Here is a 27239-nt window from a genome sequence, read left to right as displayed (position 1 = left end):
ATATATACAAAGGACACCTGCTGAAATTCCCTTTTCAATACAACTGTTAAAGATACAGGATCCCTGTTCTCCTTTTCATAGGGTCACCCTAGTTTAGCCACTCTTGCAGGCAGGAGGAGCCAGTGAATAAGTTCCATGTACCAGCTTACAGCTGGTAAGTAAGGATTTTCCAGAATTCTGGCTTACTGTTTCACGCAAACACGGCCATAGGCACATTGTTCTCCATTCAAAAGAGCAATCTTTCTAAGCAGCATAATGGAGATCAAATAATTGTTGCACATTAGGTGCACCATTATATTTAATTATGCATCTTTCCCCATTCAAAGGCATAATCTTTAAAAGAAGTCTAATTGTGATCAAATCATTATAGTGCATCCTGTGCACAATTTTAATTGCACAGCAGCTTGCACAATTAAGCCACCACTTCCAGATTCCTTCCCTTCCTTTTTTGTCTCCATGCAGTTGCTTCCTATCCCATCTGTTTTCTTCGGGTTTACTAGGTTTGTGTTCCTGCAAATCTGAGCAACTGCGATTCTTCTGTCTTATGCCCTTAAAGAGCCAAGCCTCCCAACTGGGAAACCCTGGCCTGAGTTTTACAGTCCTTTATCACAGAAAGTAAACAAGGCCTTTGGTCCCAGGCACTGTCTTTTAAAAAGCTATTATCTTACGATTCGATTGTCAAAAAAAACCAGCTTCCTGCAGGAATGAGTTCATATGTAAACTCTTTCCCCACACAACTTTATACTAAACCTTCAGCTATTTTCCTTATGTTACATCCACCCTAGAAGATGACCATTGCCAAAGGAATCTTCTTCTTGGTTTCCTTTGCAGTTAAACACCAAGGCATTATAAACACCTGGTTTCCAAGACTGCATAATGATTTGACAACTCCTCACCAACTGCAAAAAAAAGTTGTCATGCTCCTTTCCATTCTTATTTCAGTGGCAACATCTATGAGTTAACCACAACCATGGCACCATAACCATTGAGCTGGGCTTCTAGTTAATCTTTCAGGATGGAATTCGTATTAAATATGGTTAAAAACTGCCTGCCACAATCTACCTGATGTCTTTGGAAGCTACGTTGCCAAACTGGAGATGGTCTTCTTTGACATAATAGTCTTCTCCAAAGGAATTCTCAGCAGTATTCCACATGCTAATGTGGAAACTCCAGAAACATATACAAAGCAGCACTGTTTGTTTTTAAAATGGCAAACAAGTATTAAGATTGCATTTAAGTGCTAATTAAGCAGGTTGAATTCAAAGCTGAGAGGTATCGAAACCCAGTTTTAGCCACTTCACACATGAGAATATCTCCCTCAGCTGCTTCTTTGAGCAGGCAAAACACTTGGACTGTGTACATCCAAGATCGTGTGTGAAAACTAATGACCCTGGTGCCATTTAATGGATGCTCTCAGCCAAAGGCTGGTAAGTCTTAAAAGACATCCCCTCCAACTCAGGCCTAAGCTTCAGACGGGTGTTGTAGTCAAAAGTTCTCCAGTAGGCAAAGTATTGCATTAGAGGCTCTCTGTGTACACAATGCACGGGCTGTTCTCCTCACACAGCTCTAGCTGCACGCTTGAAGCAAACCACCTTTTGGCAGAACCCAGGCTGTAGTTGAGGGTGGTTCGGTAAATGTTCTTGGCGTGTTTGGGGAAGATGATCGTGGTACTCTGGAATCTCAGGGGCTTCTGGCGAGGCTCAAAGATGAGCTGGGACTTGTAATTTCGCCATGTGCAGTTGGGAGCAGCAATGATGGTTTCTCTGTAAGTGGTGACAGTGGGAATCGGGCAGTAGAAAATGTCGTCCTTGTAATGCCTCTCAGAGCCATATTTTACCTCAGAGTTGCACCTACAAAGTAAAATAATAACGATAATAAAAATGATGATGATGATGATGATGATGCAAGAAGTCATACATACGAACACAGGAAGAGCCCTGCTGAATCAGACTAATGGCTTAGTTCAACATCCTGTTCCCCAGGTGCCACAGGGAAGCCATAGGACATGAAGGCAATAGCCCTGTGAGACATACTGCCTCCGATTCTGCAGGTTGCATTGAGCCATCGTAATTAGTAGCCATTAGGCTCCATGAATCCCCTTTGAAAAACCCATCTAAAACTGTGGCCATCACCACCACCACCACCTGTGGCAGAAAACTCTATAAATCAATTTACCCACAGTCTGAAGAAGCCCTTCCTTTTGTCTGTCCTGAATCCCCTGCGAAGGATGCCAGTGTTGTGTCCTGGTTAGTATAGTGGACTGGGACTCAGAAGACCCCTGTTCCACTCAGCCACGGTGCTCACTGGGTGACCTGAGCCAGTCATCGACTCTTAGTCTAACCTACTTGTTGTAAGGGTAAAATTGAGAGCAGGAGGGTCATGTCCACCACCTTGGGCTACTTGGAGGAAAAGCAGGATATAAATGCAACAAAGGGCCAACAGTACCCTTGCTATTCAGATGGGACACAGATAGCAAAAGAGCCTTTTTGTCAAATTTATCTGATTTCAGGGGTTAACTGGCATTTATTCTGTGTGTGAATTTGATATCCCGTTCCTCATTCTGTTTCATAATAAGCGTTCCCAAAGATTAGCCAAAGCCGGCACTGGTGTTGTAAACAGATATCTAGATATATCCCTGTCACCTTATGCACACACTCATTGCACACTCGTCTTGAAAAAGCAGACTTTATTGTCCGTGAAAAACAGCCATGTCTTCAAAGAAGCCAGAGGGGGGGACACACAGCATCTCCTTGCTGCCGCGTCGCCGTAGGGGTTTTGCACGGTTTGTTGCTTCCAGATCTTTGAGGCACAACCAGCAGCTGCTGAGGAATTTGCAGCTCTGTGTATAAAAAGATTAAACGCTGGGTGTGGCGCACGGCATTTGCCAACGCCCTGGAGGAGGCTTGGCCCATCGTGCGGCACACGTAACACAATCTGCTTAATGGGTTTTGCACAGCTCGTTTCAGAGGCCAGCAAACTGTTTGGTGTAGAGAATGGGCGCTCTCGACAGCAATTGGAAAAACATGCTTGCAGGGGTTGCCAACCTCTTCTGAGATTTCTCAGGCTGCTCTTTAAAAGTGCCTGTGTGTTTTGACACTGTGTTGGAAATGGGTGGGAAGCTGCAGCAATCCTTTGGCACAGAAGTGGCACACTGGCAACGATCAGGATATCATTGGATAGCACATTATGCAGTTCCAAACGAAGGATGAGCAGAATCCCAACTGAGAAATGTCATTAGTCTTCTTGGATTCATTTAAAATTCTTTGGAAATTTTGCTCAAGCAAGAGCATCACCGACGTAAATCTTTGCCTTCAGAGGCAAATTTTGGTAGCAGTGTTTGGTAGCGATGAATGCTTTTAGCGTTCCCCTGATGCACACCACTCACACAGAACGGAAACCAGGTGTTGCCCTGTTGTCAAGCCTGAGTATAGTCAGACTCTGCTAGGTCTAGGAAGCCTCAGAGAAGAGACAGAGCAGACTCACCTGACTGCAGAGGGGTGGCTGGGCGGGATAGACATAATAAAATATGTAAGCAGGGAGGAATAACCATAATGACTCACTCTGGATTCAATTAAATGCATATAAAAATATGTCGCTCTTGGATTTTCCATAAGTCATAGAATAATCTAGAGGACATATATCTTTATTTATCATTTATACATTATCTATACGACAATTTTGCCAAGTAGGCCACCATCCAGCTCTGCTCAACGCAAAGGAGATTCAGGGAACAGGAAAATGTGCAAATTACTGGGGTGGGGGTAAGAGGGTTGGCCCTGGCCCTGTGACCTTTTGTAATGTCCCCCATAACGCCTGCTTTTGGGAGACTAAAAGGGGTTGCATGATTGGGCTAAAATCAGGAGTTAAGACCATAAGAAGAGCCCTGCTGGATCAGACCAAGGGTCCATCTAGTCCAACAGTCTGTTCACACAGTGGCCGACCAGCTGTCGACCAGGAACCCACAAGCAGGACACGGTTGCAACAGCACCCTGCTGCTCATGTTCCCAATCGACTGGTGTATATAGACTTACTATAGGGTGTATAGGGCTTACTATAGGGTGTAGGGCTTGTACATTTCATTAAAATTCCAACATTCCATCATCCATAACTCAAGGATTGGAAATGGGCAACTGAACTACAGATGGTCTGGATGAACGTTTCCATGCCAAGCAAATGAATGTCTCACAACAGACTTTTCCAATGACTTCTACGCCCGCTGGGAGTTGAGGGAAGACCACCAACTCATTTTAGTTCAGGCTACTCCCCAGATGGCAATAATTTTCTGCCGCAAGTCTGAGATGAATCTGATCTGAGATATAAGCGGCAAGCCCTTCATCTCCCCCCCTCTCCCCTATTACGCTCTCCTATTCACTCTTTTTAATTTCAGCCATTCCTTTCCACACCACCGGATCACCACCACCCGCAACTCCAACTAAAACACCCATCCACCCGTTCATAAACACCACTAATCTTTTGCAGGAGAGAGAAAGGAAGTACAAAAGAAAAGCCACATGTTACCTAATTTCTTGTGCTGGTTCAGGATTGACCTCTATGCTTTCTCCAAAAAACACAGGGTACATTCGTGGTCTTATTTCTGATGTGGAGGCATTCAGAAGAACATAAGGGATCTACGGGGTGGGGGAGAGAGAGAGAACAGGAAGAGCAAAAAGGAAACACATTAGAAGTTGGGATCCTACTGGGATGGTTATAGTAGAATCTGTGATAAGCTTTAAACACAGGTTTAAAAAGCCATTACATCAAACCTATTTAATTATCACAAGCATCCTAGTCCCTATGAACAGAACTGGGCATGTTTAGCCTGGAGAAGAGAAGATTGAGGGGAGACATGATAGCACTCTTCAAATACTTAAAAGGTTGTCACACAGAGGAGGGCCAGGATCTCTTCTCAATCCTCCCAGAGTGCAGGACATGGAATAACGGGCTCAAGTTAAAGGAAGCCAGATTCCAGTTGGACATCAGGAAAAACTTCCTGACTGTTAGAGCAGTATGACAATGGAATCAGTTACCTAGGGAGGTTGTGGTCTCTCCCACACTAGAGGCCTTCAAAAGGCAGCTGGACAACCATCTGTCAGGGATGCTTTAGGGTGGATTCCTGCATTGAGCAGGGGGTTGGACTCGATGGCCTTGTAGGCCCCTTCCAACTCTGCTATTCTATGATTCTATAACATCCTTAAAAATCCTCAAAGATTACAGGCCAGTTCACACATGCCAAATCCAGAAATACCATTTGCATAATGGTGCAGAAATCTAGCATGCAGGATCTCCACCCTGTAAAAGGGCATTGATATGTACATGTATATTTATTATTATTTGTTGCATTTATATCCCGCCTTTTTTCCTCCAAGGAACCCAAGGCGGCGTACATAATCCTCCTTTTCTCCAATTTTATCCTCACAACAACAACCCTGTGAGGTGGGTTGGGCTGAGAGTCTGGGACTGGCCCAAAGTCACCCAGTGGGTTTCCATGGCCAAGAGAGGACTAGAACTCAGATCTCCCGACTCCCAGTCCAACACTCCACTACACCTCACATGCCATACACCATATTCCCACAATCCTTCTACCTCAAAAAAGGTGTGGAAGAATAGCAGGAAGCAGACAGAGCTGCAAGCAGAACAATGAGGCTTATATGCACATACAAAAAATAATTCAGCATGTGTGAATGTTCGGGAAGTGCTGCGTAGCTGGATTTTTTTCTAACTTACATGTAAACAAGCACTAATTCACACAACCTTCTTTTAACATAGTCAAGCTGACAAGTACGGACTTTTTCATGTGAATGCTCCAACTTATGTCAGCTGGAGAGCTTACTACCATTTCATTCATTTATTCATTATATTTTTATACTGCCCCATAGCCAAAGCTCTCTGGGTGGTTCACAAAAATTAAAAACCATTTACAAAGTGCAAAACTATTTACATAAAAACATATAAATCGATAGCACCTGCACAGACAACATATATCTAAAAAACATGTATATTAATAAATAGAACCATATGATGAGCTCTACGCCTCCTTGATAGTTCTACAGGGTTTCAAATATCACAAGCCTAGGCTGTTCCAATATTAGGAACACCAGCAAATATACCCCTTCTCTGAGTTTATTCAGACAACCAGGTTTTTGTTCTTTTTAAAAGGACCAATAATATAAATCCAGTGAACCCAGGCTTATGAAGGGAGCCTATTCATGAATAACTCCACTTCAACACACCTTAGGGGAAGACCATAGCTGAGATGTCAAGCACACACTTTGCATGCCAAAGATTCCACGTTCAATTCCAAGCTTCCTATGTTCTTTCTTGGCTTCAGCAAACTAGATTTCTGACACACATCCATAGTTTGTGGCATAGCCTCTATTCTCGCAGAGTATAGCAACTATTAGGCAGAAGAGGTAAATAGAACCTTCATGGTCACTGTCTCTGAGCCTAACCCACCGCACCGAGTTATTGTGAGGATAAAACAGGAGGAAATGTGGGATATATAAATGTGATAACAGGTGAACTTTTGATCTGATCAAGTAGGGTGCTTATTTTGAGTAGGGTGCCCAAATGGAAAGGAGGACAGGGCTTCTGTATTTTTAACAGTTGTATTGAAAAGGGAATTTCAGCGGGTGTCATTTTTATGCATGCAGCACCTGGTGAAATTCCCTCTTCATCATAGCAGTTAAAGCTGCAAGAGCCCTGCACTCATTTGTATTTGGTCACACTAGGCAGGGCTCCTGCAGCTTTAACTGTTGTGATGAAGAAGGAATTTCACCAGCTGCTGCATGCATAAAAATCACACCTGCTGAAATTCCCTTTTCTGTACAACTGTTAAAGATACAGGAGCCCTGTCCTCCTTTTCATAGGGTCACCCTAATGTTGAGTCATTTCGTACAAACTAGTTATACTGGTTTCCATCCATGTACCGACTGCAAAAAAAAAGTGCATTAAGAAAGGAGTAGTTGTCTAAATCCTGCTTCTCTCTCTCTTTCAGGTCACTATCTTGTTTTATGTACCATTCTCCCTTGGAAATCTTCCCCCCAAACACACACGTTGCATCTGCTTAGCCTGCCCCACTATAACACTCTAATGGCCAAGTTTGGTCTTTGATTTTTTATTTTTTTATTTTAAAAAGGACCTGCAAGAAAGGCAAACCAAACTTAACCGCAGGCTTCCCTCCTGCTGAGCTCAGCAAACAGCCCTTCCCTGTTCCACAGATGTTTCTGGGTTTTTACTACATCAATGAAAATTGTATGGGCACGGTCCACCACTGCTCCTAGAGAGTGATGGGGTGTGTGTGTGTGTTTTGACAGAGCTAAGATTAAGAGTTGCCTTTTAGCTATCTCCATTTTGACCAAATAGCCCTGCGCCCCCAGATCTTTGAACCACACGATACGAGCAACACGTAAGGGGGCAAAATGCCGCACCGGAGCTTGCAAATGGAGGTGATTTGTAGATGAAGACTCATTTACTATAGAACAGGGGTGGGGAAATTGTTGCCCTGTACATGTCGTTTGATTCCAACTCCCATCAGCATGGCCAGTACGGGAGTTATAACTATGTGATAGCTTCCAAACCATTCGCCTTGTCACATTCCCCTGCCCCACATCATCCCTTTCCCCCAACTGACTATCTTTTGGTGATTTCCCAATTTCTGTGCAGTTTTCCCACATTCAGAAAGGCTGAGATGCCTTTCCTAAGGCTTAAGTTACTGGCAGTAAAAGCTTTAAGCCACAATATGCTGGTATTTTTTAAAAAAAATTTTTTTTGCTCTAAGAACAAAAGAGGTTCCCCGCTCTGGAGCTTGTAGTCTGCAGTATCTCCGAAGCAGTGAAGGACACCCAGGTAGTGTAACAGCTCCACCCATGCAGGCCGGCCATTGACGCTCCTCAACAGGAAAGAGTTGTAAAGGCTTCCTGCTTACACTGGGACTTCATCAACGTAACAGCAGTCATTCTTGTCTCGTTCCCTGGTTTGACCTCTCCAATTCTGAACCAGAGTATAAATCCTGGCTCGTGGCTCCCACTTGACAGCTATGAAATTGCTGGATGGGGCACCTGTGTTCAGGACAGGGGTGTTTTTTGATGCTCATGACTCCGTCTTTTCCCCGCCATTTTCTCATCAGCCACTCTTGGGTTTCTGCCAGGAGCCATTTCTTTGAAAAATGCACATTCAGCCCGTTTTTAATCATCTTGTTCTGCCCTGCAATTATCAACAACAGCTGGTACGCATCCAGTCTTATGGAAAACAGGTTTTCTGATGTGCCTCTCACGTCGTATCCGAAAGGGAAACGCAGCCTTGCTTAGTGGTGCCTGACCTGCCTTCAACCCTTCATTTATAAGCACCGGCAAGGAGGACCGGGGCGAGGGCGAGGATTTCTGTTTGTAACTCAGGGCTGCAAGCTTTAATTGGTAATTTAATCAAGTAAAGCTTTAGTTAATTAAGTGCTGTGAGGGAGGGGATTTGAATTGGCAGAGTTGAGAATTTAGGGCACATGTTTATTTTTTAGGCTACTTTTAGGTTCAGACATGTTACTGGAAGGGGGAATGAAACAGAAAATATGAAAATGGCCTGCCCTTTTAAGAATGAATGGTTGCTTTAATTTAAATTGAATAAACAAACTCAAGCTTCCCTCAATATCTCCAAAGGGTTCTATATTGAGGTTCAAGCAATATGCAGATTTAATAAATTTGTGGAATAAAAGTATCAAAGGAGGGGCAGCCAAGCAGGTGCCCGCCAGATGTTTTGGACTACAAATCTCATGAGCCTCAGGCAGCGTGGCCAATGGTCAAGAATTATGGGAGTTGTAGTATGAAACATCTGGAAGGCAGTAAGCCACTTACCCCTGAATTCAAGAATTAAGGTTGCGATGTTTCGTCAATTTCATCGGTTAGAAAAATAATTTCAGTGGACAAAATGGTCTCCCTGATACATTCAACAGCTGATTGTCAATTATTTTTAATATATAAGTTCTTCCAAAACTGTTGGTGGCAGGAATCATCTTAGAAGAGGCTTTCTTGTGATCTTCCTCCACACAACAGATACATATGGGGAATTCCTCTTCTAAGTTGTCTGTTGCTATCACATGAATGTATCATCTTAAAACAAACAATACTTTCTCCCTTAAGTATTGCTTGCGTTCATATGGTAATGTATGCAGATTTATGCTTAATAGGATTAACTGGATAAAAAAACATTAATGAGGTGACAGCTCCCTTAAAAATACTTTAAATCAGCTGACAGCCTAATAAATAATTCTCTTTGCCTTTTCTGTGTATGTGTGTGTTTTGGGTTCTCTTTTAAACATCAGATACAGCAATATTTTTAAAAAGGCTTTGAGAAGTCAAAAGCTTTTTAAAGTTTATTATCTGCCTTCTTTGTAAATAATTAATTAAAACATTAACCATCTCATTATAATACTTCAGGATAATCTGGAGATTTAGAAAACAGTCCCCCTCATCATCAACTAAATAACATGGAACTTGTTCAAAAGAAGTCATTTGGAACACATGAGCTCAGTTCAGATATAATGCCAAACCTCAGTTTGCCATTCCATCTAAACCAGGACAACTGTGGTTTGCGGAAACTAGATTACCCAGTTCAAATGGAACATCTACAGCTCAGTGGTGGAGCACCTGCCTTGTGTGCAAAAAGTCACATCTCAAGTTAAAAGGATCCAGGTAGCAGGTGACAGGTGGCCCTTGGTGTAATGCCCCTGTAGTAGACAATACTGAGCTATAGAAGAACCTGATGTCTGAGTTGGTATAAAGCAATTTTCTACATTCCCAAATTGTTTGAGAAATGTTAGTCATTTACTTCTTTTAGATTACAAATGGCTTAATGTAGGGCAGCTGAACTTGGAAAATTCTTATGGGCTACAAACTTTCGTGGACTTATTCGCAAGGCTTCAAACACCATTAAGTATCCTGTTCCCTAAGGACTTCCTTATCCTCCAACTCCACACCTCTTTTTGTATACCTTCTGCCCATTCACCTGCTGATGTAGAGCAAGCAGGAAGAATCCCAAGGTATTCTGATCTCTGTTTAGCAGCTAAAAAGCGCGAAAGAGAAACAAAAATGGCTCCAATGGGAAATAGCAGAACACCTGGCAAACAGCCTCCAGAAGGAAATAACAGCTTTTCTTCTCTCTTGAATGCTAAAACTGGTAGCATACCTTTTAATCATACTCTGGGCCTTTACCAGCTGATCTTAAAGTATGACACACTCAAAAGAAAAAAGACATAACCAGCCTAGACTCTAAAGAGAGTCCAGGTGGCAGGCTGTAAGTTTTCAAATTTGAAGTCTGGCTAGTATAGATGGGTTAACACACACACACATAAACACACACACACTATATGAAGTAAAACTACCACCGGCATTTACAATAACCACAAACAGACGAAGGCTTGAAATTCTAGCAACGCAGTGGTCTCCTGTGCCAGAGCTGTGCATACCCCTGGCCAAAAAAAGTATCCAAAATCCATGCCAAGGAATCCAAAATCCATGCCAAGGAAACACAAATGCGCCACTCAGAATAAATTATGGAAAAGCAAGCAAATTTTCGTAAAGTTACTTATAATGCATAATCTATCCTCGCGGGGTTTTTGCAGGATTTGAGATTTGTTTTTGGCAAGGCTGCAGGGAGGCACAGGAGGCATGTAAGAGCAGGGGGGATGAAGTTATGCCAGGCCCAGTAACTCCACCCTGACCTACTGGAAGCTTTCCTATCACCCCCATCCAATTCCTGGTGACTTAGCAAGCACAGTACTCCTATTTTCATGCTTTTCTCCGGGACCATGAGGTTCAGACATATACATCTATATGAGGAAGTCAAGATTCTAGCATTTCCCTTAGACCTGGGGTGCAAAACCTCAGGCTCGTGGGCCAAATCCGACCTGCTGAGATTCCCCCGACGGCCAGATACCCTCCCCCAGCGCCAACCATTTCCTGCAACCACTGATAGATGGTTTCCCGGATTTTGTGTTTCCCCCCCTCCCTCCATTCTAAACTGTTGAAATGCCTCTCTTAAGGCTTAGCTTCTACCCAAGGAAGTAAAATATGCTGGTGTTTTCAGTATTTTCATTCTGCCTCTTTTGCTTTTGGCCACATCCAAAATGCAGCCATCGAGCTAAAAGAGTTTCACACACTCCTGCCCTCGATTCTGCACTCAGACAACATGCAGGTCCCGAAAACCTGTTTCTAGTCTACTCATAGTTGGAACATTGATGCTGAAAGGGTGGCATAATGAGCCATTGCTTGAATTTGGCAGCACAACCTCCAGAAACATCTGGATTCTTCTTTGACCATTCCCAGGCACATCTCTGCATAACCCAACTTGTACCGTCGATAGATGCATTGGGACAAGCGTACGTAACAAATTTCTAAAACCTCAGGGAAAAGGCTGTATTTGCTGACCAACTCAAGTGGGCCTTGAAGGACCACTGCACATTCATATCTGCATTGAACACACAATGCATTAGCATAGTGTACAGTGTATGTGTGTGTCCGTGTCCCACCTCACACAAAGCAACAGATGCTTAAGCCTCATACAAGTGTGAAATTGCTTAACTACCATGAGATGATACAGAAGTAAAATGATCTAGGTGAGTCCCATGAAGCTCTTCAAGGGCTGCCCAGTCATGTGGATATGTAATTATGCCATGTAGCAGAGTAGTGTCCAAAGGGGACAGGGCTATGCTAAAGAGAGAGAGAAAAACACTTCATCATCACCTAGGCATGGTAGAACTAGCTGTCCAAAGTGGGTGGGGTTATAACCAATGGCATAGTGGACAGTTTCGAAGTGCAGGAGCTCATCATGACAGTCCACATTGTCACACCCACAAGGAGAGTCTAAAAATGCCATTTGTGTAGACCCATCTCAACAAACCAATTCTAGTGGCTTTCATCTCCGCCAAGAGCAAGGCTTTAGTAAAACGACTGAGTTGTAGATTGCCCAAAATACTTTGCAGCGCAACAGGGAACACTATATTGTTGCTGGGAACATTCATTTCCCAACAGCTACTACAAGGATTGCAGCTATTATTCAGGGAACAGGGCAGTCTGGGGGTTGGGGGGTGGCAGATGATGTCAGCATCCCTGCTCATAAAAAAGTACTGGCGCCTCGTCCCTGCGGGCCCTGGCTCCACTACAGCACTGGTTATAACTCACCCACATTTATCCTTCTCAGTACCTGGACTCTAAAATGTGGAAGTAAAGCAAGTGCTCCACTGGGAAAGCTGCTACATTAAGATTGCAATTCTAAATACATTTGCTAGAGTGTAAATTGCACTGAACTCTGAGGGGATTGCTTCTTAGTAAACATCCTTCAAGATTTCACTGTAAGATTCCAACACTGTTCGAGGTCACAGTGGTGCCCAAAAAATTTGCAACTGGTCGTGCCTACATGGAGCAAGGCTCCAGGTTTCTGGTTGCCCTTGAGCAAGTCACCCTCAATGGTTCCCTCCCTCAGTGAATCTACCTTCTCACCAGTTGCTATTGTTCCTCCTCCTCTTTCTCATCATCGCTACCACTTGCTTGGAAGGAAGGAAAGAAGGAAGGAAGGGAGCTGGTGTCGTGTTTCTCAAAACCTCCTGCCTTCTTGCGAGACAATAACAAGGCCTGCTAAGGAATCCACAAAGGTTTATTCAAGTAACAAACATCTCTTCCCACCTGAAGAGAGTCTAATCTCTAGGAACTTTCCCCTAGGCAAAACTATGCAAACTAAGCGAGACGATTGTCCTTTCAAAAAGAATGGAAAGCCTTTTCCCAAGATGCGTTAACTTCAGAGAGGCTAGTTCTGAGGCGGCTTCTGACGAGATGCGAGCCAGGCAGACTTTCTCTCACCTTCCTTTCGCTCCGCCCGGTTTAGTCTGCGGCGTACTCTAGAATCGGCTAACCTGTCCACACTCTCCCCTTCGGAAGAATGTTGGCTTCCCACTGACTGTGTATTATTTGCCCTTGACAAGATAAGCTCAGGAGAGAGTTCATCACCAGCTGGTGAAGAGCCCGTGAGAGCTTTCTCCCCCACTGGTACAGGCTGGCCTGTTTCTGGCACTAACTCCTCTACTACAGAGTCTGATTGATCATCTGAAACACCTTCTTCCAACCCAGGGGGAGCAGGGCTAGACATGACAACTGGTGAGCAAGCAGGCAGCGGCATCCCCTGGTCCTCCTTCTCACCTGTCTGTTGTCTGGGTCAGGACAAAAGACAGGTGAAGAAATAGGCTGCAACAGTGAAGAAGAGCAACTCCAGAGTTATCTTGTCAGTGGGACCCTGCTGGGGTGTGGGCCCTCAACAGTTGCTCAACCATGCCTACTCTTGACGCCGGCCCTGATATCGAGCAACCTGTTTTGGGTCACCTAATCCCCTCTCTCCCTTCATTTTAAATAGCTGGTGCCACTTTGCAGATAGATCAGATGACTCTTTTATGGAGCAATGCCTACGTTGCTGGCTCCTCTTCTGCAGATTAGATGTGCACTTAAGTGCCATCCGGTCCACCAGCCTATGGGATTCAATAGCTATTGCCTTGGATCTTTAAACTGATTTAGTAATGCTGCATTTAAATCTACTGCTATGTTAGTTTTTCTCCATGTTTTCATGGTGAGAGAGTATTGATTTTTTTTAATGGCTATTTTATGATGGACATTTTAAACCAGACTGTTAGCCGCTTGGATAGCACTAAAACAGTCAAATACTCAATGGCCACAGAGCACTCAGTGGGAAAAACAGGAAAGAGGGGGTGGGAATATAATGGAATATCCTGGAAGAGGGCATGAATGGTGTTGTTATTTGTGTTAAAGAGATGCACGCTACACTGCAACATTTTGTTGCAAAAGCCCGTTTGCAAAGTAACTGAAAAGCAGAATATAAACATTTGAGATCTCCAGCTCTATATGAGCGAGAGGAGAGATTCCAGACTCCATTTTCACACTGGCTTATGCTTTTGGAGCTATTTTAAAAACCACAGAGACTCTGCCATGCATGTTTGCCATCACCTGGCGTTGGGCGAGGGGAGGCAGCAGCAGCCAAGAACAGAGCATGTGCTGGTAACCACAGCTAAATTTCCAGGCGCTTTAGAACCAGGCATTGCAGATCGCTTCAGACATTCTGCCCCGCGAGGGTTTTTCTTGCTCAGGCACGGTTTCTGAATCAGGAAACCCAAGCTCAGTTGGCCTGTGTTTCAAAATAAAGTCTGCAGTTTGAGTGCCACATGCGAAACATCCACAAATAGATAGGTTGATGGTGTTTTGGGGGGGAGGGATGGACTAAGGGAGCATGGAGCCTTCCGTACCTCTGTCATTTAGGAAAGATGCAACAAAAGAAAAAGGAAGTATAAAAAGCCACAGAGTGGTTTAAAGACATGATGTTGTTCGCTTAAAAAGAAAAGCTAAGCTAGGGTGACCATATGAAAAGGAGGACAGGGCTCCTGTATCTTTAACAGTTGCACAGAAAAGGGAATTTCAGCAGGTGACATTTGTATATATGGAGAACCTGGTGAAACTCCTTCTTCATCACAACATTTAAAGCTGCAGGAGCTATACTAGAGCGGCCAGATTTAAGAGAGGGCAGGGCCCCTGCAGCTTTAACTGTTGTGATGAAGAGGAAATTTCACCAGGTTCTCCATATATACAAATGACACCTGCAGAAATTCCCTTTTCAATACAACTGTTAAAGATAAAGGAGCCCTGTCCTCCTTTTCATATGGTCACCCTATAGGCTAAGCAGGTCAAATCCTGCTCAAGGCCTGGGTGGAAGGCTGCCAGGGTGCTGCCCTGGCCTTCTCAGAACAAAGAATGGCACAGAAAAGTTTAAAGAATTATTTTTAAAAAAAACCTCTCAACTTTTAAAAATCTTACTTTTCCAACAACAGCTACCATCCTGACTTTTGTTTTTAAACGTTCACTTTTCCTGAATTGATAAATCCACTGGATATCCTTCTTCATAAAGTTATTTAGTGTGCCAGTTCGCACAATCACCACAGCCCACCATGGCGGGGAGAAGCACATGCTGGTGGCCATTTTGAGTATTCAAGCCGCAGCGGGCAGACACTGTGGTTTATCATGTTGTCCGAGCTTGGCAAGGGTGAGTTGCTGGTGTGATTAACAAACCACCCACAACCAAGGGTTGTGGCTGGGGGATACTGGGAATTGTAGTCTAATACATCTGGGAGGCACCAGGCTGGGAGAAGGCTGTTTATTGCATTAATATGTAATACAATTAAATATCTTTAGACATACGAGGCTACCTGCATTTATGTTCTAGATGCTCGGAAGGGGGCAATGAGGGAGAGGGCCTTCTCAGGGGTGGCCCCCAACTGTGGAATGACCTACTCATGAAGGCCTGCCTGGCACCAACATTGTTATCTTTTCGGCAGCAGGTTAAGACCTATCTCTTTTCTCAGGTGTTTTGCAGCATATGATGAGTTTTTAAGTGGGCCTGGATCTGTATGTCGTCGTTTTTAGATACATGTTGTATTTTGTTTCTGTGTTTTACGTAAATGTTTTTTAAAACTTTGTAGACTGTATTTTAATATTTTTAAACTTTGCAAACTATCCAGAGAGCTTCAGCTATTGGGCTGTATAGAAATGCAACAAATAAATAAAGCAAGCAGGAAGACTCAGTCTTCATGCCTGCTGCTCCCCTGTAAAATCATATTCATCTTATTTTGCATCCTTCATTTTGATTTTTCAAAAGCATTTTGCGTGCTTCATTTAGTTTCCGCAGATCAAGGTGACAAGTCATGGAGCTATAAAGGACCCCACAGCTCTACATTGACTTCAACTGCTCAAAATCTTAATTCACCCACCCCACTGGCTTCTGAGATTCACTGACACTGCCCTCACACTTTCAAACCCATTTCCAAAGAAACATGGAACTCGAAAACATGCCATATGTATAGGGTAAGATTCTCAAGAAGACAGTTCCACAGCCAAAACCGCACTCTGCATTCCTGCAACAATGCTGGCATACACACAGACCCAGCTGTTGATAACATGCTTCCAAGTAAGTAGGACAGGGCTGTAATCCGATGTACACTTACCTGGGAGTAAGCCCACTGAGCACAGTAAAACTTACTTCCAAGTAACCATGCACAGGAGTCTACGGTAGGTGTTTTACATTCATTATGCAATGTCTCTCATTCACATACTTTTGTTCCACAGATCTAACTAGCAAATATTTCCCATTACTAAGAGTCGACATCAAATGTTTAGGTGCCAATTTATGCAGAATTAAAGAAATATGTTCAGTTCTTAGGGACAAACAGCACCACACTTCTAGGTGCCTTAGCAACTAGGCACCAGAGAAATAAGCTAGCTAGAAATATTTAACATGCCTGCAACTCAACACAGAAACTAATGAAGCACTCTCCTAATTTATTCCTTAGTGGTTCAAGCAGCAAAACGCTCCCAAAGATACTATCAGCTTCCAGACTGATTTATTCTAGAAAAGCAACCTTCAACAGCTCGTTACGATCTTCGTTAAAACAAAATAATCTACCTTTTAAAAAATGCTAGCTTTATCTTAGCGCCTCCCTAACAGGTCTGTGCATGCCTGTTTAAATATACGTACAATGCAGGCCAGTCCATAACCACTTGCCAGTTTATAATCACCTAGGGTGAGTAAAAACCAAGCCCAGGTGACAAGACAATGGGAAACATCTCTTGTCAGCCTGTTGATGAACTACAAAGTGATAACAGGAATAAATGTTGGGTGCAAAGAACTCTTGGCCATTGTTTGAGGTCATAAGGGGACTGTCCAACCCAAGCTAAAAACTCAAGATACATCACGACTGTGTACAATGCGAAGGGCTGTAACCCATTCATGAGAGTGCATATTTTGCTTGCAAAAGATCCCAGATCTGATCCCTGGAATCTCCAAGCAGAGATGGGAAATACCCCCGTCTGAAACCTGAGGGTGCTGCCAGTTATTGTGTAGGCAATACTGAGCCAAATGGGTCAATAGTCTAATTCAGCATAGATCCAAGACAGAATGATTTCCAGATTCCATACACCCTTGTGCTATACCAATAGGGGGGGGGGGGGACTTCCCGTTTGGGACCCTGGGAGGCGGAGGAAAGAGCCTTACCAGCTTCCCTTCTTTGCCATCCTTCCTGTGCCCATGCCCCAGGGTATCCGTGGAAGAGCTGCTTCCCCCAGCTCTGCTCTCAATGATGCCTGGAGACAAGGAGTAAAAAGGCGGGCTCGGGCTAGGGGGAAGCCCTGAATCCGGGCTATCCAGCAGGCCTTCGCGGTTCTTCTCCTTTAGGCTGTCTTCCATTCCTTGCAGCTGCAGGTGACCCACCATGACTGGGGCGGGAGGCGAGGGCGGAGGCTGCCAAGTTGGGGGAAGTCCACCTCCTCTTGCAGGGAGGCCAGCCGGTGTGGAGCATGCAGAGGCCTCTCTCGCCGGCCTCCTCTGCTCCTCGTGACTCAGGGCTGGGTCCTGTCTCTCCAGCTGACCCTGTCGGAAGAATCAGAGAGGGCAAGTATAAAGAGACCATTCCGGTGGTGTAGTGTAGCCAGGGCTCACCAGGGTGCAGTGCCGGCAATTCTTTATTAGCAGAGAGGCTGGTGCCATCTGCTGCTGCCCTCAGGATTCCCCGTTTCCTCTGAGTTTAGCTGCAATCCTCAGAGTAGCTGGGGGGCGATGGAGGGGAAGACACACATGGATTTTCCCAGAATGCAAATGGGGTGACTTAGTACCGAATGGGCAATTTTGTTTGCGCATTTCACTGCTGCTCACAAATCGTGCAAAGATGGCCCCTTCGGGACCACAAACGTAAATGCAAATGCGAACAGGAACAGGAGAGCCAGTGTGGTGCAGTGGCTAGAGTGTTGGACTGGGAGTTGGGAGATCCGGGTTCTAGTCCCCACTTGGCCATGGAACTCACTGGTTGACTTTGGGCCAGTCACAGACTCTCAGCCCAGCCTACTTCACAGGGTGGTTGTTGTGAGGATAGTAATGGAGAGGAGGAGGAGGAGGAGGAGGAGGAGGATTATGTACGCTGCCTTGAGTTCCTTGGAGGGGGGAAAAGGCAGGATATAAATGCAATCTTTAAGAACATAAGAAGAGCCCTGCTGGATCAGACCGAGGGTCCATCTAGTCCAGCATTCTGTTCACACAGGGACCAACAAAGCAGGACATGGTGTAACAGCACCCTCCCACCCATTTTCCCCATCAATTCTTGGGAAATTTTCACAATTTCCAGAAATCGCATTCAAAAGTGCCCACTTGTACATATGCACACTTGCCCCAAAATTCACATGGGGCTGTGCATTTTGGATTGGAAAAAAGTGCGTTTTTAAAAATGTGTATTTTTTCAATTGGGAAAAGTGGCATACTTTTTAAAATGCACATTTTTCCCGCCGGGGGTGGAGGGTGGGGAGTCGCTCCTGTTCAGGAACACAAACAAGGCAAAACCGGCTTTGAGGAAGGAGTTGGAGAACCTCAACGAAAGTGAACATTGCATCCCTAACTTTATCAAAGACCTGCCCCTGGTAGCAATGAAAACTGCTAGAACTGCTTTGCTGATATGGATCAAGACAGCAGCCTGCAAATCTGGACTCTCCTTGGGGGCGTGGCTATGGGGAATGCTATGATGAGTGCCTGCACTTCAGAACTTACCACTACACCACTGGGCCATTCCTCAACAATACTGTCTTTCTTAGAGAAGAAGGGAAAGACGACGACGGAGGGACCGTAGCTAAGTAGGAGAGCAGAGCAATGTGCTTCACATGCAGAAGGTTCCAGGTTCAATCCCAGGCATCGACAGGAAGGATTGGGGAAGACCCTGGAGAGATGCTGTCAGTTGATCTAGAGCAGGTGGAGGCAACTTAGTGCCCTCCAGATATTTTGGAGTAGAACTCCCATGAGCTCCATCCAGCACGGCCAATGGTGAATGATGGGTGTTATAAGAATCATGGGTGTTATATGGAGGGTACCAGGTGGACAAATCTAAGACAGCTCCCTATATTCTGAGCTCAAAACCTTTTCTGAGAGAGAGACAGACAGACAGACAGACAGACCACATGGTCTGCATGCAGAACATTCCAAATTCAGTCCTCGACATCTACACCTAAAAGGATCATACAGCAGGTGAAGGAAAGTTCCTTTTCTGGTTGAGACCCCAGAGAGATGCTGCCATTCAGAATAAAAAAAATAAAATACTGAGCTAAATCAGAGATCCTGTCTGACCTGTACAACCTTCCGAACTCAAGAGCTTCAACCACAGATTTTAGGTCACTGCTGGAAGGAGAGCTGAAGATGCAAGGATAGTGGGCAATTAATTTGCATCCAGCTGTTGATGGAGTATATTCAGAGTTGCAATCAAGGCACAGCATTGCCATTTCAAATGAATTGCCTTTATTGTTTAAAATGGCCTTATATTATTTTATTCAGTGTATCGCCTTCCCCTACCATGGGACTATTTTACTGAAAAGCAGTGAAAATGTGCTAGTTTTTTGTTTTTTTAATTAATGTAGTTTGCTAAAATACAGACTGGGAAATACATGTCTGTGTTAAGCGGTGGTATTTTTTTTTAAAAAAAATAGTTCCTTAAATGGGCATGCAATCCAATACATGTTTACCTAGAAGTAAGTCCCACTGTATTCAATCTCCTAGTTACGAATGCATATTGCAGCCTGATACCACAATGCCATACAAGTTTACTCAGAAGTAAGTCCAACTGAATTCAATGGGGCGGACTCCCAGGGAAGTGGGTCTAGGATTGCCATCTAATCGTGCCTAGGCAGAAGAAATCCCCACAGCATTTAATGGGACTTACTCTCAGGTTAAGTGTGCATAGGTCCTAAGGCAACAACTCTATGCGTGAGTTACTTGGGACTGAGCCTCATTAAACAGACTTGGACTTACTTCTGAGGAAACATGCATAGGATGTGCTGTAAATTTCTTCTGTTGGATGGGTGTGCCTCTGTTGAGTACCACACACACCCCAATATTTTATTTATTTAAAACATTTCTATCCTACCTTATATCTTAAGAGTTATGCTGTAGTGGTTAGCCTAAGACTGGGAAGGCCCAGGTTCAAATCCCCACTGAGACATGGCGCTCACTGGGTGACAATGTGCCAGTCTCTATCACTCAACCTAACCTACATTACAGGGTTGATGTGTGGATAAAATGGGGAGTGGGGGACATGGCTGCCTTGCATTGCTAGGAGGAAGGAGGGATAAAAATACTAGAAATAAATAAAACAATGCCATATTTTTTGTCCCTTCCCCAAACCTGTCTGTAAGTAACAACCTAATCCTACACTTGTTCTTAGTACAGATGCTTGGTTAGGATTTCAGCCTCAGAACTACAAGTCACCATCTCTGGACGCAGGACAGCGGCTCTTCTATATTTCAAGCACACACCGCTTAACACAGCGTCAAGTGTTCACTAGAAGTTAAGGCATCTTTAAATAAGAAAAGCAGGACATTTCGTGAGGCTCTTTAACACAGCCAAAACACAAACGAACCCTCTGAACAAACTGAATGTGTGAACGCTTGACTCTTCTGTGGGTAGAAAAATACTGAGCTAAAATACGGCTGTGGGAGTGGGGGGAGCTGAAACATTTTTCCAAAGAGGGGGGATTTATGAGGGATGGATGCCGCTTTAGCTTTCCCTCCTGCTCAAATAGAACTACTAACCTTTTCTCCATGAACCATAGAAGACCACTGAGCAGAGGCCCCTTCACACACCACACACCTCTAAGACGTGAACAGACCTGCCCCACACAATCTTCTCTCCAAGAGGGGAGCAGAGGTAAGAGGACAAGACACACACCCCCGCGGAAAAAAAACACATAGTGGAGAAGGGGGCGCACAAAGGCCCTCTCTATCCAAACCTCTCCAAACCAACCACCTCTAAATTTGCATTAGGGCGCACGGGTTTCTCCCCCCACCCCACCCCCAGTATTGGTAGCCACATAAAAAGGGCTCGAGGTTCTTCACCTTCGGCCAGGGCGCACCTGGGAGGCGGGGTGGGGAGCATGAAAAAGGTTCTCCGAGGGTCTCCTTGCTCTCCCCCCACCCTCTCTCCAAATCCCTTCGGAGCAAAGCGCACCGACGGCCTCAGGGGAAATCTACTGTCCCGGGAGGGGAGGGGGATCACGGGGGAGGCAGGTCTCCTTCTGCCTTCTCAGCTCTACGCGTCTCCACCCGGCTGCGATTCACTCCCCCCAGACGCTCCCCCCCCCGCCCATGGCCCTCCCTTGGAGAAACAAGCGCCCCTCACTCGCTGGAGCCCAACGACGGACCGAGGAGGAGGAGAAGGGGAGAGACATCTCTAAGGAAGCGGGCGTACTCGGGGGGGGGGGGGGGCTTTCGATCCCTTTCCCCAAAACGGGGGCTTGGTTCCTCTAAACCCCCCCACCCACTCGCCCCGTTTGCTCCACAAAGAGCTCCGCGCCCCGTCCATTAAAGATCCGGATTCGTTCCGCCGCAGCCCCCGCGAGAGACCCAGCAGCGTGGCCTCTCCAAGGAGCGGCTGCGGCAGGAGCGCTCCCAAACGGAGATCGGGCCGAAGCGAAGGAGGAAGCCGGCGGCGACCTAAGCGAGACCCCCACCCCCAGAGCGGCCATTTACGTTTAAGCGAGCGAGCGAGCGAGCGAGTCCCTGCTTTGCTCCGGCGCGCTCTTTCCTGCGGGGCGCCGACGTGCCCGGCTGGCTCCAGGCAGGACTGTGCGCTCCGTGCGGGCGGAGAGGGCTGTTAAGCTGACACGGCGGCGGGCGGCGTTCCTCCTCTTGCTGCCGCTGCCGCTGCCGCCGCCGCCTGGATTCGCTCCAGCTCCGGCCGCCAGGGAGAGCCTTGCCCGGCCCCCCAACCAGACCCCTCCTACTCTCACGAAGCCAGCCTGCTGGCGCGCTCCGAGCTCAGGGGCCTGCTGGCGGCGGCAGGGGAGAGAGGCGCGCTGGGGGGCCGGGGGGGGGCGGGTGGAGGCGAGAGGGGGCTTCCGCCTCTTCTACCAGCCCGCAGCCCCCTCCTCGGTCTTCTCTACCCACTTCCCCCCCCCACCCCGCTTCTCTCTCTCTCTCTCCCCCACCCCCTCTCCAGACTGGCTTTCATGGCTTTGTAGATATGTATGGAGCGCACCCCCAACCCCACGCCGCGCCACCATTCCAAGGGAAAGTTTGGTTCTTATCACAACGAAGAGTCTTGTGGCACTATAAAGGCTAGCACGTTTAGGGAGCGATCCTATCCATATTTAGACAAGGGCGGGGGGGGACCCCTACAACTCCCAGCATCCCCCAGCCAGCAATGCTAGAAGGGGTTAGACTTTGATCACGCCTGGGATTAGAACATAAGAAGAGCCATGCTGGATGCAGTACTCTGTTCCCACAGCGGCCAGGCAGCTGTTGACCGGGAACCCACAAGCAGGACGCAGATGAAACAGCATCCTACCGCCCATGTTCCCCAGTAACTGTCTCAGATACTGGATTGCGCCTTTCATTCTGGCCCTGTATGCTGCCCTGAGATCCCAGTGATCTAGAGCAGGATGCAAATGTTTTAATAAATAATAAAATAAATAAATTCAAACTTTTATGAACTATAACCTGCTTCGTGAGATGCATGGAGTATTATAGAAAGTATCAGGTTTATTAATATTTGGAGAGAGAGAGAGAAATAAAAGAACCGTAAGTAAGATCAGAAGGAAATTAAATGCAGAAAGTACTGGCTGTGACAATCGCATAATTAACGGTGAAAACAGCAAAGAGTCTTGTGGCACATTAAAGTCTAACCTATTTATTCTGGCGTAAGCTTTTGTGGACGTTGTCCACTTCATCAGACACATAAAGTGGTAACCTCCAATTGGCAGATCTATAATGCTTCGTGCATCTGATGAAGCAGACAGTCTACAAAAGCTTATCTCAAAATAAATCGGTCTTTAAGGTGCCACAAGACTACTGGGCACTCACAGTTTTTTGCGACTCACAAGGTCGTCTGCCTCCCGCCCCTTCTAGCCTTCTTCATGTGACAAAAAAACAAACAAAAAACCAGTAAGTCCACTTATTTTTAAAGACAGAAGTTGCCACCATCTCCTGCTGAGTGCAGGAGAAGTGGAAGGATCAAAACGGCCCACGGAATGGGCCACGTGCACATTGTTTACTTCTTCTTTCAAAAGAGGAAGTAATGAGTGACAAACGCGCAGGCGGAGAAGCGACGGTAAGCAAACATGATTTTCCCCTGTGTGATGATGATCTTTGTTGCTTTTGCTGCAACAGACCACCCTGCTAGAAATGATTAACAGTGGCCATTCACGGTGCAGTTTTGCTGATAACACAATCATCCTGGTACACTCACACTCACCAGGGTACAACGCCTTTTGTTGCCTGAGACACCCTCACCCATAGTATCCAAAGCTGGTCAAGTTATTTTGGCACCTGAAGGAGTAAAATACAACAATAATAAATAATAAACAATAATAATAATAAAATACAACAATAATACAAGTAAAAATACAACAATAATAAAGAAGATAACTAAGTCACACACAAAAACCAAGGTAGCCATGTTGACTGTAAGAAAAAAATCCAAAATCCCTATTAGTGTAATATTTTTATTAGGCCAACCAAAAGATGACCCCCCCAAAAGATTCAAGCTTTTCCATCAGGCAGGATGGTACAAGACATCTGGAGAACGTGAAACCTTGCAATTTTTGGTAATCTTTTGGTTGGCTTAAGATATTGCACTCATTGTAATATCGATTGATGACAGGGACCAGAAGGTTCGAACATGTAAGACTGACTCTGGCTCGCTTGCATTGGCTGCCTGAACATTTTCGAGCCCAATTCAAGGTGCTGGTTTTAACCTATAAAGCCTTACATGTCTCAGGACCACAATACCTGATGGAATGCCTTTCCCAACATGAACCTACCCATACACTACGTTCAACATCTAAGGTCCTTCTCCGGTGCCCACTCCAAAGGATGCCCAGAAGTCGGCAACAAGGGAGAGGGCCTTCTCTGTGGTGGCCCCCCAATTGTGGAATGATCTCCCCGATGAGGCCTGCCTGGCGCAAACATTGCTATCTTTTCGGCGCCAGGTTAAAACGTTTCTCTTTTCCCAGGCATTTAGCAATATGTGATGAATTTCATTGGTCCTGGATCTGTTTTTATAGTTGTTTATAAACCTGTTAATAGTTGTTTTTAAATATATGTTTCCATGTATGTTGCATGTTTTCGTGGTTTTAAATTTTGTATATTGTTTCTAATTGTTTTAGTCTTATGTAAACTGCCCAGAGAGCTTCGGCTATGGGGCGGTATGGAAATGTAAATAATAATAATAATAATAATAATAATAATAATAATAATAATAATAATAAATAGGGACTTTGGAATTAAATAACCAACAGTTTGCTTTTTTTTCATGCCACCTAAAACCAGGTGGCTTCCTTACTCTGCCTAATGGTTGAACCGACCCTCATGCACACATAACTGCTTTCATAGAGTTGCTGCTTTTAGCTTATTTTAATATATTGGTTCTTTTATAGTGTTTTTAATATTTTATTGCAAGCCACCCTGATAATGTATTTGAAGGGCAGGGTATAAATCCAACAGTTCTTTGATAAATTACGGAGATAGGTTCCCCCACCATTTAATCTTATTCATTTAATTTTTCATTTAAATTTAAGCTAAAATATCAATAGCAGCATATTGGAAAACATGAGACGCTCCCACTACAATATCTTGGGAAATTTAATGCGGTTCTATATTAAAATGTCTACAAATGTATTTATTTTAAATTCAGAGAATGGAATTGATATCATACTGACACAACGTATAGAATTAAAGATTCCCTCCTATCGCACCACCACCACCACTAGTATTGGTATAATAAACAGATAAATTGTTAATAGTTTATTAACAAAGACAAGAGAATCATAATTGTTACATTTATGGGTATTGTGTCTTTCGGTTGTATAAATGTAAAATAGATCTTTCGATTGATGCGGTCTGTTAAGCAATATATTTGGTAGGGTATAATGTATGAAAAGAAACAGGTATGGAATATAATGTGATTCATGTGGGTCTTTTATTATTTATTTTATTTTATTACATTTCTATCCCATCGTTTTTTCTCCAAGGAACCCAAGGTGGCGTACATAATCCTCCTCCTCCTATCCATTTTAGCCTCACAACAACAACAACAACCCTGTAAGGTAGGCTGGGCTGAGAGTCTGTGACTGGCCCAAAGTCACCCAGTGTGTTTCCACACTGGGGACTAGAACCCGGATCTCCTGACTCCCAGTCCAACACCTTAGCCACTACACCACACTTACAGAGTGCCTTGTGGATCGTTTATTATATGGTACCTTGAAAATTCTAATGGATTTTTTTTTTTTTTTACCCAAGATGGCCATAGCAGAATGCTTGAATTATTGGGGAGGAGGTGCTGAACCAAATTCGCAAGATCCACCTTTGACTCCTTCCAGCTTCAGCTAATTCATAAAAAATAAATCCTCAGGGCGCAATCCTATGCATGTTTAGACACAAAAAAGTCCTACAACTATTATTATTATTATTATTATTTATTTATATAGCACCATCATGTACATGGTGCTGTACAGAGTAAAACAGTAAATAGCAAGACCCTGCCGCATAGGCTTACAATCTAATAAAATCATAGTAAAACAATAAGGAGGGGAAGAGAATGCAAACAGGTACAGGGTAGGGTAAGCAGGCACTGGGTAGGGAAAAACTAACAGTAGAAAGTAACAGTAGAAGTCTGCACAACATCAAGTTTTAAAAGCTTTAGGAAAAAGAAAAGTTTTTAGCTGAGCTTTAAAAGCTGCAGTTGAACTTGTAGTTCTGAAATGTTCTGGAAGAGCGTTCCAGGCGTAAGGGGCAGCAGACAAAAATGGACGAAGCCGAGCAAGGGAAGTAGAGGCCCTTGGGCAGGCGAGAAACATGGCATCAGAGGAGCGAAGAGCACGAGCGGGGCAATAGTGTGAGATGAGAGAGGAGAGATAGGAAGGAGCTAGACCGTGAAAAGCTTTGAAGGTTAACAGGAGAAGTTTATATTGGATTCTGAAGTGAATTGGAAGCCAATGAAGAGATTTCAGAAGCGGAGTAACATGGTCGGAGCGGCGAGCCAAGAAGATGATCTTTGCGGCAGAGTGGTGAACAGAAACCAACGGACTGATGTGAGAAGAAGGAAGGCCAGAGAGAAACATTTCCCAGCCAGCATTTATTAAGTTTGGTTGCAGTGTGAAACTAGCTGGGAAATGCCAGATCCAGGCCCAATTCTTTTACTGCCTGTCCCGGATTTCACCTACCCGCCCACAAGGAAGTTCGGTGGCCATTTCAGATGTTGTTAAAAGGGGCCTCGTTTCCAGTAAAAGTGTGCTCGATGACATTTATTGAGGTTCGGGTCAAAGCCAAGGCAGTGGTGCCCACATCCCGCTCTATGCTGCAATGAAGTGCCTTACGCAAATTAACTCGGTTGATTTGTATGCAGGGAGTGGTGCAGAAAAGTTTGGCAGATTTATAAATGTCAAAGAGCCAGCAGGCAGCCCACACAATAACCTCAGTGAATTATGACTACTGACCCCACTCGTCGGGATTTTACGTCCGCTACTGTAAGGAGATTTCATCGTGAGGGCAGAAGGCAACGGATCAGCAAAGGGATTGAAGGGTCACGCTATGGAAGAAGGCCAGATCTTGCTACATGGAAGGTCCTTCTGATTCATATTCCCTTTGTGATCTGTCCAGAGTGGGGCCGCCAACTTTTAGGAGCCAGTGCTGGTCCAAGTATGTAAGAAGAGCCCTGCTGGGTCAGCCCATAGCCCAGGGGGTATCCAATTGACCACCAGCGAGTGACACCTGATATCAGTATGGCTCACTGAGCCAAACGCTTTCTGCCGCAGTATCCTTTCTGTCTTCTTATTTTTAAAAACATTCTATAGTTAGGGGATGGCCAGCCAGGCACGTACATGGTTACAGATGCTCCTTTTATTATTTTCACTTTAAAATTATACACAATCCTTTTCTACAGCTAAATGGTGCTTATTCCCATGTACATGTGCTAAGCATCATGGCAGCAGAAGCAAGTTACATTTTATTCTTGTGGTCATCATGGCACTATGGTTTAAGCCAGTATAAAAAGTGAAACTGCAAATGCTCAGAGTCTTTTTTTTTTATCAGAGTTGTCAAACAGTCTCTCTCTCTCTCTCTCTCTCTCACACACACACACACATACACTGTGTGAATGTAGAATCTATTGTAAAGCATAGAGGC

General features: G+C 44.8%; 1 protein-coding gene across 2 annotated transcripts; it reads right to left on the bottom strand.

Moving 5' to 3' along the window:
• Window positions 1-102: 102 nt before the first annotated feature.
• On the bottom strand, window positions 103-21698 carry RFLNA (refilin A). 2 transcript variants are annotated; one of them, XM_063143729.1, is made up of 4 exons: window positions 21588-21698; window positions 17086-17460; window positions 4519-4628; window positions 103-1850 (listed from the first exon to the last, which is right to left on the bottom strand). In XM_063143729.1, exons 2-4 carry the CDS (start codon window positions 17302-17304, stop codon window positions 1517-1519), a joined length of 663 nt encoding a protein of 220 aa, XP_062999799.1. In that variant the 5' UTR covers window positions 17305-17460; window positions 21588-21698; the 3' UTR covers window positions 103-1516. The 2 variants fall into 2 exon arrangements, with proteins under 2 accessions (XP_062999799.1, XP_062999798.1); XM_063143728.1 differs by lacking the exon at window positions 21588-21698 and adding an exon at window positions 20652-20675.
• Window positions 21699-27239: the final 5541 nt, after the last annotated feature.

The sequence above is a fragment of the Elgaria multicarinata genome, chromosome 18, assembly GCF_023053635.1.
Source record: "Elgaria multicarinata webbii isolate HBS135686 ecotype San Diego chromosome 18, rElgMul1.1.pri, whole genome shotgun sequence".
Lineage (NCBI taxonomy): Eukaryota > Metazoa > Chordata > Lepidosauria > Squamata > Anguidae > Elgaria > Elgaria multicarinata.
The sequence above is the reverse complement of the archived record's forward strand: the minus strand, read 5'-3'. Positions and strand labels throughout refer to the sequence as shown.

Excerpts from the sequence above, each read along its gene's own strand:
- RFLNA (XM_063143728.1), bottom strand. Across the intron at positions 4,629-17,085 it reads ATGGCAAAGAAGGGAAGCTG|ATCCCTTATGTTCTTCTGAA; the intron begins GTAAGGCTCTTT and ends CCCACCCCGTAG. Across the intron at positions 1,851-4,518 it reads GAACCAGCACAAGAAATTAG|GTGCAACTCTGAGGTAAAAT; the intron begins GTAACATGTGGC and ends TTTACTTTGTAG.